This window comes from Callospermophilus lateralis, chromosome 1, assembly GCF_048772815.1.
Source record: "Callospermophilus lateralis isolate mCalLat2 chromosome 1, mCalLat2.hap1, whole genome shotgun sequence".
Classification (NCBI taxonomy): domain Eukaryota; kingdom Metazoa; phylum Chordata; class Mammalia; order Rodentia; family Sciuridae; genus Callospermophilus; species Callospermophilus lateralis.
Window position 1 is genome coordinate 200,487,842 of NC_135305.1, and position 17,575 is coordinate 200,505,416.

The 17,575-nt window shown below is 48.5% G+C and overlaps 1 protein-coding gene across 4 annotated transcripts in view; it reads left to right on the forward strand.

Annotated features, from left to right (window-relative positions):
* The window catches only part of Ctdspl (CTD small phosphatase like), a 109,919-nt gene extending 99,270 nt beyond the window's left edge, over positions 1 to 10,649 (forward strand). For 2 of the 4 annotated variants that reach the window (XM_076843687.1, XM_076843696.1), the window contains 4 exons: positions 93 to 185; positions 3,062 to 3,247; positions 6,966 to 7,087; positions 8,081 to 10,649. In XM_076843687.1, the coding sequence (XP_076699802.1) occupies positions 93 to 185; positions 3,062 to 3,247; positions 6,966 to 7,087; positions 8,081 to 8,147 (468 nt within the window). In that variant the 3' untranslated portion in view covers positions 8,148 to 10,649. Of the gene's footprint in view, positions 1 to 92; positions 186 to 3,061; positions 3,248 to 6,965; positions 7,626 to 8,080 lie in introns of those variants that run through there. The other 2 variants (XM_076843672.1, XM_076843679.1) reach the window with 1 other exon arrangement.
* Positions 10,650 to 17,575: the final 6,926 nt, after the last annotated feature.

The window sequence follows — 17,575 nt, forward strand, 5'->3', positions numbered from 1 at the left end:
CTTTGGGGCAATTCTTCCTACAGTGGGCGCTTGGGCCCAGGCATCCTAGCAGCTGCCATGACTGACCAGCTTGCTGCTTCCTGCCGTTGCAGGTGTACGTGCTGAAGAGGCCACATGTGGACGAATTCCTCCAGAGGATGGGGCAGCTCTTTGAGTGTGTGCTCTTTACTGCCAGCTTGGCCAAGGTGCGTCCTATTCCTCACCCAACTCCCAGCCCCAGCTTTCCACTCCCCTCCCCCACCTCTAACTCTGATCTGTCACAAGCCTTTGTTAAGGTGGGGAAAGCTGTTTTTATGGTGACAGGTTCCCACCCAGATGGGACAGACACAGGCCATGTGCACACTGCCAGGCTGAAAGGCTTCTGGTTACCATGGTAACAGGGAGCACTTAGAACAAATGTTCCATGAAGTTGCTGTACACAGCCGCCTGAAGCTGGTTGTCCACGGATGAGAAAATCACAAATGTCCAGTGTGGCTGTGAAAGGATGGCCGCCTGCTGCAGGCACATTGGTGCCTTCTCGTCCACTGACTGGCATCCAAATGCTAGAGAACCCACACCTTGAGTTTGGGTTACACTGGCTTAGGGGAGGGACAAATGAGAGAGACATGTGGACAGTCACCCACAGACATGGGCTGGTGAAAGTTCTGGCTCTGCCCTAAGTTGCTGTGTGATCTCAGGTAAGTCACTTCACTTTTGGCATCTTGGTTTCCTCCTCTATAAGTGGGGATAATTCCTTCTGCCTCATAGGGAGGATTAAGTTAAACTGCCTGTGTAAAGGGCTTAGCAGGGCATCTGACATGCTGGGCAAGTACTCAGCAAGCACTTGGCTGGGCTCCGTGTACGATGCTGGTCATTGTCACAGTCTGGTGCTCCTGATGGTCAGTATTTAGTATCGTAAGTGTTAATGGTGATAAAATCATTCAGACGTATTTTGATCTTACAACTTAGTTTGAATCTCTTACCCATCAGCTACCTTCATCTGACCAAAGAGGTTTCTTTGTCCTCTTCCACTATTTAAGGAAGTAAATGGGTTCTTAAGACCCCCGGTCAGGTTTCAATTCCCCCTTCACAGATGAAACAAGGTGCTGTGCTGTTTCTAAAGCAGGCAGGGTGGGCCCTTGCTTCTCCTCCAAGGTCCTTACCGTGACATCTTTCAAACCCTGATTCTCGTGAGACCAGTGCCATCCACTTGGTGGCACCACCAGTGTCTTCTTGGGTACCCTGGGGACTCTTGAGTGTCCCCAAAGATGCATTTTGTGGGGCCTAAGTTAGCCATCTGCCTGTGTGCAGACCTGCTCCAAGGAAACACACACAGTAGCTTGCCCCAGTGTGGCCAGCCTCTGGATGGCTCCCCATCCCCTGGTGCCCATGCTCCTGCTCTGTGTGTTGGAGCTTCTGGCTCCAGATCCTGGGCACTCTGCTTTGCCAGCCTAGGCATTCCTGGCCAGGTCCATCTCTGTGCTGAGCAAGGTGAGAGAGAGCCCCACCTGCACAGCATTCTGCCAGTCTCATCCCAGCACAGAGCCTGCACCTCTGGAGAGGGAATCCAAAACGTGGGCTTTAGTTTTGCATACCAAGAAGAGAGGGAGGCCTTGGGGAAGACAAAGTCTTCCCTAGTGGGTAATCTTTCAGATGAGAGGTACCAAGACTAATTGCATCTGCATCTTCGATGGCTCTTCTGACAGTGCTCTGGGATGCTGAGGAACCTGAAGTAATAATCACAGAAATAACAAACAGGAAGCTTGCACTGATGCCCTGGACCAGGAGCTGTTTTTTTCTTTGGCAAAATTGAAAACATTTCCTTGGCATTGTCCCCAGTATTTGCTTAAACATCCTTGTTGGGCTTCTCTTCCTGCCCCTCCATCTGTCTTTCCAGTCCTTTTGTCGCTGCTACTCCAGGCTGGCTGAGCGGAATCAGTTCCCAAGGGCAGCCTTACAGCCCCTTTCCTCCCTGATGTCCAAGTTTCACTATGGTGGTCATTGCTTCAGCTCTGGGCTCTGGGCTCAGCTCAGCTCAGCTTCCTGCTGAAAGCATTGGCTGTCAGTGCCCTCTAGGACCCGCATCCTTGTCACACAACCATTTATTCCCCCAGTGCATATTTACTCAGTACTTATTGTATGCCAAACAGTACTAGGCACTGTGAATGTAGCAAAGAACAAGGAGACACAGTCCCTGACCTTCTGAGGCCTACATTCTTCACATTCATCTCTCAGGCCTGTGGTCCCCGGATTCATTCACTTCCCTGAAAGATGAGTGCCAACGCCATCAGCAGCAATGATTATGAGGCAGTTAACCATCTTTTCCCATCCAGAGCCAACCCCTAGTAGTCCACCCACTGATGTTTGTTTGGCCTCATTGGAACAGTGCGCTGAACTCTCACCCCACTTGGTTAGTAAGAGATAGAGCTGTTCCTGGACTCTGCCTCCCTCAGGGTATCTTGGAGAGGAAAAGACTTGCCCATGGACTCAGATGCTATGCATCTCACTGCTGGCCTTCCCAACAGCTGCAGGTACTCCAGTGTTCCTGGCAAAGTCACAGATCCCCAGCAATGCCTAGCTGTGCCCTCACTTTGGTCTTGATGGTGAGGCCTATCCTCACATCATCCTAGAGGACATGGGCCTCACTCCAGGAGGTGCAGCAATAGACAGTGGAGAATGTTAAGCAAGGGGCTGATGTGAGGGGAAGTATGTTTTCCATTGACTATTCTAACAGCTTTGAGGTAAATGGGCTAGGAAGGGAGGTCCAGCAGGAAAAACGTCTCCCAGGCCAGAGAGTAGAGCCTGGCCTAGGGTGGTAGCAGTAAAACTAGAGAAATGCAGGTGGAGTTCGGATATTTTTGAAGGTAAAACTGCTAAAGATATTCTGTGGACTAGATGTAAGAAATGGAAGAGTCCAGTGCATCTTAATACATGGAGAGAAAAATAACCAGGATCCTAAAACACTTTCAGTTATTAAATCACCTTTTTAAAAAAAAAAAAATAGTCTGGGTATTGCTGCAGTAGGCCAGGGTCTCTGGCTCTTCTGGGCACCCAGCCTTAATTCGCGACACCTTCTTTCTAGTATGCAGACCCTGTGGCTGACCTCCTAGACCGCTGGGGTGTGTTCCGGGCCCGGCTCTTCAGAGAGTCCTGTGTTTTCCATCGTGGGAACTACGTGAAGGACCTGAGTCGCCTGGGTCGGGAGCTGAGCAAAGTGATCATCGTGGACAATTCTCCTGCCTCCTACATCTTCCATCCTGAGAATGCAGTAAGTAGCCCTAGAGTACAAGATTGCAGGGCTGCATCTGAGCTGTCTTGGCAGGCGAGCACCCCCACGAGAAGGTCTTGGAGCCTTTTCTTGGTTAAATGCCAGCTCAGCCTCTTAGCAGTTGCAGGACATCAGTCAAGTTATCTCACCTCACTGAGCCTCAGTTGCATCACCTGTCAAGTGGGAATTCTGGGAATGCCGATCTTGTAGGGTTGATAGGGGATTTGGTGGGCAGTAGGTGAAAAGCAGCTGCTAGAGCAGGGCTTGCCCTGGTAAGCACTCCACCTAAGCATTTCTCCTTAGTACTCCAGGGAGGGTACTTGTGGAGGGTTGTCTGCTGTTAACCTCACTCAGCTGGCTGCTGCCCAGCACTTCGTGACCCCTGCAGCAGATTCAACAGGCTGGGTGACCCCTACAGCACAAGTATACCTTAAACAAGAATGAATAAAACACTTCAATAAGACTGTCGGCTTATACCTCATAATGATGTCTGAGAAGCACCCCGTGGGAACAGTTCTTACATAAACCCCCTGGAGCACGGCAGCTCCCAGTGCCTCCTCAGTGGGGGACAGCCTCCCTTCACCCGCCCAGTGCTCTTCCAGAGGAACAGAAATCAGCCACTGCTGGCCTCTCAGCAGTGCCTGCAACAACCAGACCTTCTGCTCTGGTGATTCCCCTGGGGAATCTACACACACACACACACACACACACACACACACACACACGCCTCTCAGACTCGTCCAGACTTACAGAGGTCCCCTCCTCAGGTCCAGAACTCTAGCCACACTTAGTAACAAAAAAAATTCAAATGATTACTTAGCTGGTGTGATATTGTTGTTTGAATACTTTCAAAATGTATTGTTTTACATATAATACTTTAACAAGTAAATCAAATTCAACATAGTACATTTGGCTGTGTCAGATAAGGGATAAAAGATAGATTTTAAAAAGAGATAATAGATAAGATTTTTTTTTAAAGGTATTTTTTTTTCTTCTTTGAGTACTGGGGATGGACAGAGCTGCATCTCCAGCCCTTTTTATTTTTATTTTGAGGCAGGGTCTTACTAAGTTTCCCAGGCTGGCCTTCAATTTGTGATCCAAAACAGTAGCTTCTTACATTATCTACTATTCACACTATATTCATTGTGTCCCATCATCACAAAATGTTTTCTTTCATCTGAATTGTTTGAATCAGGATCCAAAAAAGGCCCATGCATTGCATTGGTTAATTCTTTTGTAATTTGAACATCTCTTCCTTTCTGTCTCATTCTTCTATGCCATTGGTTTGTTGAAGGTTTGCTTATTTTTCTTATAGAAATTTTCTGCATTCTGAGACTGCCTATTTGCTGTGGTTTGGTGGTGTTAAGTATATTTTCCCAGCTGCCCTATATCCTTTAAACAAGAATTTAGATCTCTGTATACTATTTGGTTAGATTCAGGCTCATTTCTTCTCTCTCTTTTTTTTTTTTTTTTGTCCACAAATACATCATAGGTGATATTGCATACTTCCTATGAAATCATACCAGGAGGCATATAATGTCAGATTGCCCTTAAAGATTTAAAATTGGTCATTGGGTTCATCCATTATAAAGTTCCCTATTAATCTTTCACCTCATAATCATAGCAGTTGTTGTGTAAATCCACTATTTCATTCAGAATTGCAAAATGTTTGATTTCTAAATCTTATCATTCCTTATGCCTTTTTTGGCCAGACATCTTCTAAAAAAATAAAATATAACTGGCCATGTTGTCTGTTTGCTTTCCCTAAAATACAGTTTGAATGTTTGAATAGGGAAAGCAGTATAAAGTCTTAGTTTTTTTCCTTTAATTTTGCAGTTTTAGGCTAATAAGTTTATGTGTGTATGTGCGCGCACACACACACACACACGTGTGTGTATATTAGAGTAATGAGCTCTAACAATCTCCAGAAGTAGCCGGTGAATTTTAGTATTATATGTGCTCATAGATTTTTTTTATTGTTTCAGTCTAATCTGTTCATTATTATTTTGGATACTCACATTTTTGCCTTTGACCAACGGAGACTCCTCCAAATAACAACAATATTTGATAGCCTGCTTTGCTTTCTGATACCAGATGTTCCAGGACAGGGACTGGGAGTGTAGTTTCTTAGTAGATTGTGTACTTAATATTCACAAGGCTCTGGGTTCCATCCCCAGCACAAAAAGAAGAAGAGACGTTCCAGGCTATTCTTGAACATTTCTTAGTTCAGTCCTGAAATCAGCCAGTTTTCTGTGAATCTTGGTCCCCGTTAGTGGAAATGGTGTTTAGAGGTCACAATTGGGATGGCATGTCCTTTACTTTTAATCATACTACAAATCGGAGCTTTCAAAAAAAAGAACCAAAATACTTATTTCTTAGAAAGAAAAATAAATTATAAATTCATACTGGTTTTTCCAATTCAACGTTAAGATTACAGAACTTTTATTTTACTTCTTTGTTTTTGTATGTGAATCTCTCTCATGCTGAAATGCTTGATTTCTAAAGATATTAACATAATTACATGTTTGATTTTTTTCTATACTATATATTTAAGTCAAAATAGCAGTTCTGATATTAATTACGGATAGTAAAAATTGAATGCAGCTTAGGGGTTTTGGGAGAGATGTACAGTCAGACACCATGTTTGAAATCACTGGGTTATACTCAGTAGTAGGACACTGTCCTGGCATCTACAAGGCTCTGCAGTTGATCCCCAGCACTTGGGGAACAAAAAAAAAAAATCACTTGAAGTAATTCTCTGTGTGATCATGTCACCCACTAGCCTTATATAACTTAGGTTCATTTGTTAATTGCCTTTCTCCTAATGGTTTGATTTTCTTTTAATTATGTAACACATTTACATGATTCTGTCATCAAAACTATCAGTGAAGATCTAGAGAATCTTCCATTTAGAGAAGTCATTTTTTCTGCCCTCCTCCATTCTCTCTCTTCCTCCTAGAAGTGTTCATTTTTCTATTAATTCTTATATTGTTTATCTTTCAAAATTACATGAATTTTTATGTTTCTGTTTATAGAATTTGATTTTATAAAAAAATGTGGCTTGTACACCTTTTCAGTTTTCTTAAATTTCTTTTAAAATCTTTTCTCTACACCCCTGGCTGCCACCAACCACCACCCCCCTCTGCTTCTCAGCCTAAAATTAAGGAGAAATCCTGCCTTTGCCCGTCCTTCAGAATGCCCTGGAATCTTATGCTTTCACTTTTACCTTTTCATTGCTAAGCATGGGGGAAATGCACCCCTGTCTTTGCCATGCAGCACAGCACAACTTTAAGTAGAAGCCTCCTGTGCTTGGACGGCGCCTCCTGGTTTCAGGAGAGTTGGCACATCACCTCTGGATCCGCTTGCTCCCAGGTGCAAGGAGCTGACTTGGTGCCATATAAAGAGCTTTATGAAACTGCAAGTGGCAAGCCTAGTGCTTTGGCTGCCTGTCCTGTGGCAGGAGAATAAAACAGGCAAATGCACACGGACTGGGTACACTTTGCCTCTTGAGTGATCCTGAAGCCACATAGCTCTGGACGGACCTTGTTTAGAACAGGGGAACAAGCAGAATGATGGTCATGAAGTTGATGATGATGATTTCTAGATACTAATCCTCTTTACCAAAACATATGATAAAAGTCTGGGGACCCAGTCAGGTTGGGAGCAGCCCCAGCCCCTGGGTACAGTTGTGCTACCTGCCCCACCCACTGTCTTCCAGGTGCCTGTGCAGTCCTGGTTCGATGACATGACGGACACGGAGCTGCTGGACCTCATCCCCTTCTTCGAGGGCCTGAGCCGTGAGGACGACGTGTACAGCATGCTGCAGAGGCTCTGCAATAGGTAGCCCCGGCCTCAGCCCACCTCCTGCCTCTGCACTCTGGAACCTCTGGCCTCAGGGGACCTGCCTGGCCTCAGCTCCCTGGAGCTGAAAGTGAGGAGACTCCATGCTCCAGGCCACAGGGTGAATGTGGCCATGCCTACCTGTTTTGTTTTTTAAGAACAGAAACAACTATTTTAAAAAGAACTCTTTTAACAAATTTCATAAAGCGACATGCATTTTACTGGATTTGCTTTTCTTAAAACATACCAAAAAGAAAAAAAAAAATGGGGGGTAAAAAGCTTGATATCTATCAGACTTCCTTTCAACTGTTCTCCCCTCCAAACAGACAACCTGTCCCCTTCTGTCCCAGCTCAGAGCAGCTGACCCAACTCAGAATCTCTTTCCTACAGGATGAAGTGCCTTTTTGAATGTTATTTTAAGCTGAGAGTTAATTTTTCTACACAAACATATTTCCAGACATCTTTTAGCCTTTTATTGTCTTAGATACTCTGAGAAGATGAACATGACAATTTTCTAGAACCTGGTAGTGTGTGTATAATGGGGGGGCGGGTGAGGGAGGGAGAGTCATTGATGCCTGTTTCCAACAGGTGTGACTTTGCTCTGATGACCCATGGCATGCTGCAGGGTCAGGCTCCCATTGACAGGAGTTTTTTGTGATTATGTCATTGTCTCCACTCATTTCTGACCCAGTTTGGAATGTATCTGCAATTGTGTGGCTCAACATTTTAGGAAACAATATTCTTTTATATTATGATTTCTGATGATGACAAATATTGTCTTGAGGTCACATTTTCCCCTTAAAAGTGACATCACACCCTTGAAAAGTGACATCACGTCACTTCTGCTTTCACACTACTGCCATATCTTCTGTGTGTTTTTTGCTGTTCTGCTGTTATTGGTTTTGGTAGAACAGTTACGAGAAACCCTGAAACCCTTGGATACAAAAAAAAAATGCCTGTTTATTGAATTTTAATTCCTTTCCTTTCCAAAAGCTGGATATACATGGAGCTGTTTGGGAATTTTCTTTGCTGCTATCGTGCTGCCACCAAATGGAATTGACCAGCGGCTGTTACACTGTTCTTTGCCACTGTGCCTATGCTCAGAACATGCTCACTGCTAAGCTGCAAACTTGGACAGGGTCAAAAACGGGTGTCCCACCCCATGGCAGACTGCACCAACCGTGTCCCTTCCCTGGCACTGGCCGCCAGGAATACAGAAGTGTACGGAGGCACAAGGGCCAGAGCACCACACAGCTGTAACATTTAACTTTGAACTGCAGTCAACATCAGGTCCTCTGATGAGCTGTTTTCACTGGAGAACCAGTGGCCTCAACCAGCCACCAGTTTTATGTGGCCCGAGTCCATCTCTTGGTCTCCTTGGAAGCACAGCTATTTTGAGCCAAAAGTGGGGGAGTCTGTCTAACTGGGAGACCCACTCCAAACCAGGGAGAAGAAGGGCTCCTCTTCCGAGCCAGGCTCTCTTCTCAGCCTCTCCCAGTTTGGTGTTTAAGCAGTGCCATGTTCCTTGTTTGACAACAAGACAGTCTATAAAGTATTGCTTTTCAAAATAATTAAAAAGAACCCTTTTGTTTTGGCACCATTGCCTTAGTCCTCTGTGGGTTGTCCTCAGCCAGAGTGCTGGTGGGAGTGACTGGCTCTAGCAAGGCGCAAAACTAGGGGTCAGAGTAAGATTCTTCTTGTGCTTTCCACTCAGAAAATAATGAAGCCAGCTACCAGTCGTATCCTCCCCACAGCACTTTGGTCTGTTGAGTGCTGTGCATTCAGGAGAGAATATTCAGGGGTAACCAGGTCTCCTGACATTTGAAGTGTTCCAAACCCAGTAATCCATATGCCAATTAAAATAGAAACAGCCCCTTGCTAGACATTGCCACAGATAATGACAGTTACATGGCAGATCTGTCCATGTCATAAACCTTCATTTAGAAAAACAGTCATTAAATGACCCCACTGCCTTAAATGTCTTGAATGTTCCAGTCAAATGTCTGTCAGGTGTTGATATCCACCCAGAACTAGGCCCTAAGGAGCCTTAGCCCTCCACCATGCCCCCTTCCATGTTGGCAGCACAGGGCCTCACTTAGAAGAGGGGCAGAGAGGATTAAAATTCCAGAATATTTCAGGGGAGTGCTCCCCTTCTGGCAAGTGGAGTTAAACACATGTCAGGCTTGAGCCAAACCCTTCACCTCCCAGCTCCTGCACCTGGGAGCGCAGTTCATGCCATTGCACTAATCCAGTGTGGAGCTATTGGGAAGGGAGCCCAGTTCCTGCCACCACAGACAGAATGTCATGGGAGGGCGACCAAAACCTCTGAGGGTTCTGGAATCTGTGCACCTTATTTGACCACACTCCAAAATTCCGTTTTTATTTTAATCCTTGATTCTGCTCTGTGTACATAATCAAATTATCTATATCTATATATATATTTTTAATCATCTACATGTAAATGAAGCAATAGAATTCTAACAAGGCCAAGAAATGAGGCAAATGGGGTTTATGGTTTTTAAAGGTAAATACGGGTATTGTTTTTAATTATTACCTTTTATTAAATTGTGGGCTTTAAAACCTAATGAAACCTATTATCTACTTCTCCGTGCCATATATTTCCCACGTTACCAAATGCTCAGACTTTTTTTTAGCTACAATGATGAAGTCTGACCTCCAGTTTCCATGGTTCTCTCAGTACCAGATTACAATGTAGCCTCCTGGGCAAGTATTTTTTACATTAAGATCTGGGACAGGATTCCTTGGGTTTGTGGACTCCCGCCCACTATGATGTTACATCTCTGGCCAGGCCTAGAGCTGGGGGTGCCCAGGCACTCCTGATAACGTTAAGGCTCTGTCTTCCATTGCTCTGGAATCCTATGTGTTGGTCTGTGGTTTCACACACTAGCTGTTTTTAAACAATGCATTTGTATACTAATAATAAACACCACCTGTCATGGTTGATGGTTGGTGGGGAAGCTCCTTTGACATGGTGCAATTTTGATGAGATGACTTTGGGGACATGGTGCCCCAATGACACTGACTTGTCACGGTTGCAGCATTTGAACTTTGGGTGTAAAGGAGAAGTCTGTAAGTCTATGTGTTGGCAACAATTTACAACCCTGTATTTTAAAGATGGCTTTCTAATAAAATCCAGAAACACACAGCCCTATGGTCAAACACTCGTGACGTTTATGCCTCTGCTTCTAAAGGTGCTGTGCTGGACAGTTGGCATGCCAGGGGTTGAGAAGAACGGATGGCTTGATGCATTTGCAGTTACCTGTACAAAATGGACTGGCTGCCTCTGTTCCTATTTTACTGTAAATCTGATGGTGTCTGTTCCAGGTCCATTCTCCCAGGAGCTTCTCTGCAGACTAACCCCCCATCCCCGCAAACAGCAGAGATGTTGGTGTCTGGGTAGTCATGGGTTTCTGATGGACATTTGAACGTGATGAACAATCCAGCATTACTTTGGACTGTGCACGTTTCCAGGGGCGAGTGTTGTCAATCAAGAGGTTTGCAATGATTTCCTTCCTGCCAAAAATAAACACGTGAAACTACACTCTCTTGTGGATGGACTCCTTCTCCATTGGCAGCGCCTCTCCTCCCTCATGCCAGCACCTTGAGTCTCCTAGTGTCACCACTTCTGGAGAGCAGGGTGGATGGGAGCCAGGCTGCAAGACCCCAGGGGAAGCTAGAAAACCAAATTGCCTGTCATCCAAAAAGTGACAGCTGTTTGGCCCCCTGGCTTCCTCTCCCCAGATGGAAGCAGTCTGGCTCACCATCCTCCCACAAGGATTCCAGCCCCACCAAGAGGCTTCTAGATACAACATGAGAGATTCGTAGTCCCCCACCCCCTGTGCCATAAGAGCCACAGGCGTTGTATATATACACAGACACATACTCCTCGAGGACACTAGCTGAGATACTGTGCTTACTAGAAGAAGAATGGCGAGGAGTCAGAAAAGCAGGGATGTAGCAGACAATTTGCTCACAGTGAGACATCCTGCAGATTTACCCTCAGCCCAGCCTTCTCTGTGTGAAGGTGAGAGAAGCAGCAAGGGCCTCTCTCAGGACTCCTGGCATGGCCTCATCACTCTCAGGACCTTGTTTCTTCATAATGATATTTAATTCAGAAAACAACACCAGTGTCCACCATCTCATCAGATAAGCCACTGAGACAAAGCTCGGCAATCTCTGCTCTGTCACAGGACACTAGGTTCTGCCAGACACCTCCAGTCAGCCCTCACAACCATGGGGTGTTGTATCGTCTTTCAGCCGACCAGAGATCAGAAAGATTCAGAAAACTACATCAGTATGGAACCTGTACAGGTGTCATGATTTCCTAAATAACAACTATTTACATAGCATTTATATTAGGTGTAATCAAGGGATGATTTAAAGTATACACAAGGATGTGCATAGGTTACTTGCAAAAATTCCACTTTATTTAAGGGGCTTGATTTGGGTACCCAAGAGGAGTCCTAAAACCAATCCCCTGCAGATACAGAGGGATGGCTCTCTTCATCCCTGACAACCCAGGCACAGTATGTGTGTTGGTCAGCTTTCTCTCTCTGGAACAGAGTACCTGAGAAAAAAAGAAAGGAGAAAAAAATTATTTTGGCTCATGGTTTCAGTGGTTTCAGTCTGTGGTCACTGGCTTCATTGCTTTGGGCTGAATGGAGGCAGAACATCATGGCCAGAGGGCTTTGGCAGAGGAAAGGCTGCTTACCTCATGCCAGGAAGCAGAGATGAAGGAGCTGGGGACAAGATACAGTCCCCAAGAGCACACTCCCTAGGTTGCACTCCCTCCCTTCCACCTTCTGCAGTTTCCACTCCCTCCCAGTAGTCCATTCCCATTATGAGTCCCTCACTGGGTTAATCCACGGAGGAAGTCAGAGCCCTCATGATCCACCACTGCACACTGCAGCACTGGGGACCAAGCCCTCAACACATGAGCCTTTGAGGACATCCAGATCTAGACCATACCAGTGTGTGTCAGGTCCAGGAGACTCTACGGCAAGTATCCCACTGCTAGTCTGTGCTGTGTCCTACTTCAGTCTTCACAGTGGGGCAGCCAGAGAGAAGTCACTTCTGGTTACAACTCCTTGGCTGGGTCCCTTGTCCTATGTCTTTCCTTCACTCTGCTCCCTAGCCTTCTCTTTCCCTCCTCTCGACTTCTCTGCCATCAGCTCCATCCCCAGAGTGGCTTCATAACTTAGCATGCAAGCATTAATGGCTGAGAGTGGTGGCAGCCCCAGACTGCATGTCCTAGTAAGCATCAAAGGTCACAAGAGGATACTTATTTGGCACTGGGGCACACTGAGATTTCCCCTCCTGAAATTTTCCAGACTAAACACGGCTCATCTGTAACACAGGACCAAGGAACGAGAGGAAGCCGGGGAGGATGGAAAAGAGCCACTGGGAAAAGACAAGAACCGTGACATCAGGTTAGCTGAGCAACAGTCTGTTGAACCTACAGATAAGTAATGCACTGGGGCTAGTGGCAGAGCTCCCAGGTTCATCAGGGATGCTTGTGTGGTAAATCCCGTGCCATAGACAGCTATGGATCAACAGGCCGCTGGAGGTCCAGGGCCACCCACTGGTACAGCCAGCCAGCCTGATCTCAGAACAGACTGGATCCCAAGCTGTCAGATGGAGGACAAACGGAAATGGGCCCCAGAGCTTTCCACCCAAACCTCCTTTAAAGCTCTAGCTCTGGCTGCATGTTAAATCACCAGATGGTGGGTTCCATCCCTAGCATCTCTCTCTCTCTCTCTCTCTCTCTCTCTCTCTCTCTCTCTCTCTCTCTCACACACACACACACACACACACACACACACAATATCACTGGAAGTCTTAGAGATTCAGATCCAACCACTTAAATTCAAATTTCTGAGGGCCAGCACTTGCATTGTGCTTATTTTAAGCCCCTCAGAGGACCAGATCATGCATCCAGAGTTGCAGTAATGATATGGAGGAAAAGCAAGTTGCCTAAAACTTCCAGGCCTGATGCCCAGCTATGGCAAAGGATCTATGGGCATGGGGAACGGCCTGGGTTGCTTTCCCTAAAAGGTCATACGTATTCATTGCTAAGAATTAGGGAAATCCAGAAAAGTAGAGAAAGCCTCACCTGGGCACCGGGAGCTTCTCCCAAAGTGAGAATGAGGAAGGGGCCTGATGAGAGCCCTGGTTCTGACAGCACTGTGCTGTCACATGAGGTGGATAGCAGGGTAGATCTCCACTGCACATCTGAGCCCTGGTCACACTGCCCAGGAACAGAACCCAGCTGTGGAACCTCCTGTACAAGGGCGGGTGACTGTTCTGACCCAAGCCTGTCTGTTGGGTGTGCTGCCAGGCAATACCACACACCCCTTGTCACATGGGCAAGTGAGTGACACCCCCTTGCAGGGGCCAAGGGCCAGCCTTTGGTCAGTTCTGAACACCCTGGGATTCCCACAGAATTGCTCCTTGGTGGTCCCCCTCTGGGGACTGAGTCACTGCTTCTCCCACAACCTGCAGCCCCCCTCCCATGGGCCCCTTGCTGCTCCACTGCAGAGCTAGGGCCCAGGACATCTGCAGGCAGTCGGCTCCAGAACCCCAGTCAGCAGTTCCCGCTCCCCTTCCCTGTCCCTCAGGAGGGTCTCCTGGGGAGGAAGTACCTTGGAAGAGCTGGGATAAGACCAGGACACCACTAGGGAGTGGGACCCAGGGTACCTGAGGGAGGCTGGGAGGGGTGGGTTTTCCCAGGACCACTCCCCCACCTGGGTCAATATTGACACAGAGTGGGTTGGACTTGGCAGGAACAAAGTAGCTCTGGGAACCTGCCAGGTGAGGTTGGTGGTAGATCCCTAAGCACCATAGACAGGAAGAGGTTGGGAGACTAGGTACTCAGCGCCAGTTCATTTCCATAGGGGAGGTTGGGATAGGGGAGGATGTTCGTGGGACTGTGAGCAAGCAGACCCTGGGAAAGGGGAAAGGGAGAGGCTAGGGCACCGTCCCTCTCGTTCTGCCTGTGAGCCTACTCTGAGTCTCAGTTTTCCCCTCTGTGCCAAGGTGTGATGGAGACAGAGATTACTCAGGGCAGACACAAAAGACCAGGCCCTCTGCCCTCCTGCTATCTCTCTTGGGCTGGGATCACAGGTGGTCTACTGATGTGATTCTGGGATGGGGTAGGTCTGCCCAGGCGGTGTCCCCTGGGTCCCAGGGTCCAAATAATTCTGAGGGGAGGGGACTTGGAGAGGTCCTAGTGCCTTCCTTAAGCTGCTGGGACTATGCCAGGTGGGATGTCCTACCCAGAATGGGGTTTGCAGTGGTGTCATCTCTGTGGCCTCTCAGAGGAGGAAATAGCTCAAAGAGTCTGAGAAATGTCTCCAAAGTCACTCGGCCAGTAGGTGCCAGGGCAGGGACAGGAGCCCGACTGCAGAGAAGACTCCACATCACAGCTCTAACTCAACTGTAGGCCCTGCTGCAGGCTGGAGCCCCACAAAGTACATGCACGCACACGCACGCACACGCACACGCACACACACTCTGGGCCACACAAGCCACAGGAACATGGCAACAATCATTTACTAAGCACACATTTGGCTGTCCAAGCCCATGGATTCCACAATCTAGGGAGTCAACCAACCCTGGATAGAAAATAATTGAGAAAAAAATTTTTTGTACTGAACTTATAGAGGCCTTTTTCTTGTCATTATTCTGTAAACCATATAGGATAAAAAGTGTTTCCGTGATGTTGACATTACATTAGGTATAAGTAGTCTAGAGACACGGAAAGTACATGGGAAGATTGTGCAGGTTATGGGCAACTATGACTCCATTTTACCTAAGGGTTTTAAGCCTCCACAGGTTATGGTATTCGCATTGAATCCAGGAGCAATCTTCCTATGGATACCAAGGAATGACTTATTTTACCATAATTTTTATAAGTTTGGAAAAAACATCTTCCTGGCTATTGTGAGACGATGAACATCCTGCCAGGCGGGACAGAGACAGAGAGGGCAGCTCGTGCTACCTATTGGTGGAGGCTGGCTCCTGGAACGGGGTCAGAGTGGGGAGAGGGCTGGCCAGGATCCATGCAGAACCAGCTACCGACAGTCCAGAGGCTGCCCTATGGTGGGTGTGAGGGAAAAGAACCTTGGGACAGCTCCAGGTTTGGGGCTGAACCACCCTCTGGATGTCCATCGAACACGTTCCTCAGGCTCAGCGAAGGTAGGTCTGAGAGGCCTGGGGTATATGTGCCAGACTGGGTGTGCCCAAGAGATGTGACCGACAGAGGCTGGGAGGAGGGTGGGGGAGAGGAGTAGGAGGGGGAGAGGAGAGGCACCAGTGTTGCCATGGTATTTACCACCTGGGGACTGCAACTAGAAAGGGACAGGAGCTACGGCTCGAGCTCTGTGCCCCCTGACATTTAGAAGCCCAAAGGAAAGAGATGGAATGAGAGGGAGGGGGCGATGGTAACAGGACCAGCCACCACTGGTGATCTAGGAAAGAGTCACGTCCAGGGAATGTGGGAACAGAGACCAATAAGGTATCAAGGAGGAATCAGGAGACGAGGAAGTGGGGAAGAGTAAGGACACGGAATTTTGCTAAAACCAAGGACAGGCAGTCAGGTATGGACAGATGGGGCCAAAAGCTCACTGTCAGGTACAGGGACAGACAGGCATATTGTCACATGTGGGTATTAAACATATACATTGAGAAACAGGGACCACCCTGTGTCATAGGCATCCTTCACACATAGGGACCCAGGGATGCTGCATTTGTTAAACACAGGCCTGCTCTGGATGTGGTCCTACTAGGCACAGACTGGCCCAGAGTTCCTGGATCCCCTCACCACTATGACAGGAACCTTAGTAGGATGAAGAGTGGGCACAGGAAACCTGTCTTGAGGCCAGTGCATGTCCTTGAAGGGCTGCCTACACTGGCGGGGCCTTGGCTGGGATTGAGGCCTGTAGCCTAAGGTAAGGGTAGGCTGTGCCTTAGGAGTTTCTAGAAGGCACTATTTCCAGCACCTCCTGCACCCCACAATCAGTGGGAAAGCAAGGGAGGTGTGGTCTGAGGTATGGGAGAGCCGACTTCTCTGCAAGGGCTGGAATGGCCTCTCCCACGATGGGTATCAGATTCCCTGGGGAGGGCTGTGCCGGGCAGCCAGCCCAAATTCAGAGATGGGGGTGGAGAGAACAGAGATACCTAGAGGGAGCTGTGGCCCCCTTCCCCGTCTCCCGCAGTGACCTGGATCTCACAGAGCCTAACCCACCACTCCCGGCCTTGGTTCTATTTCCTTCTAAAGTTTGCTTCAGTGGCCTGGCCCAAGAGGAGCCCACCTGGGCTCCAGAGAAGGAAATCACAGTATATTCCACCTCTCAGCCTAGCTCTGAGGTCTAGGTCCAGGTCTCCATTCCCCTACTTTCCCAGGCCACTGGTACCCAGGAGGTGAGTCTGCCAGGCCTTGGGGAGGGGGTTGGCTCTCAGACAACTCGGTCAATATTTGTGGACTGACTAACTGATTAAGTTTGAATGCCCAGCCCTCTGAGTACTGAGTGGTCGGGTGTGTCCTGCAGGGCGGGAGCTGGGATTGAGTTACGGTGGGGGAGGTGGGGCAGTGGGCAGAGCCTGGCCCCTTGCCAGACTAGCACTGCCCACAGGCAGGGAGAAGGTGCGAGCATTTCCAGCAGGTAAGCCTGGGCAGAGGGGCACCCACCAGGTGGAGAGGGGTTGCTGCTAGCCCAGGTGGAGGGCATGGAGTCCCAGAGCAGAGGCCAGCAGAACTGGTGAGCCCAGGAGGTGAGATCACCCAGGGGGCAGGGCAACTGTGGCCAGGCAGTCCAGAGGGAGGAAAGCGGCAGATTCTGTGGGTGAGTGGGGTCTCTGACACCCATATCAGTTTGCCTAAGACCCCTCCCCTCCCCCTGGCCAGGCTCCCCCGTCCTCCTGCAGCAGGCAGTGCCCCTCCCCCTTCCTGGAACTTGAAGTCACCCCAGAGTCTGGAAGGAAGGAGGCACCTGGGGGAGAGAAAAGGGCCCTGGTGAAGGGAGGGGCGCCTAGAGGGAGAAAGGGGAAGTCAGGGACAGGAGGGGGCACTGTGAGGGAGAAGGGAGTGTCTGGAGGAGGAAGGAGTGGGGGTGGGTGACCCAGGGCAGAGAAGAGGAGGCCAACAGGGAGGGGCTGGGGGAAGAGGGCACCTTGGGAAAGGAGGAAAGGTGAGAAAGGGACCCTCGAGAAGAAGGGGCACCCAAAAAGAAAGAGGGCCCTGAGTAGAGGGGGCACCCCAGGAAGAGAAGGGAGCTTCCTGGAAGGAGGAGAGGACACGGGGGTGGACGGGGCGGGGGGGGGGGGAGGGGTCCCAACCACAGGATGTGGTAGAAAGGAGAGGTAAAATACACAAGTGGGGGTCTTGTGGGACTGGGGACCTTGCCCTGGGGAGGAAGCCGTCCCCTGAGGAGAAAGAGACAGCCTGGATGAAAGAAGAGGGTATTGGGG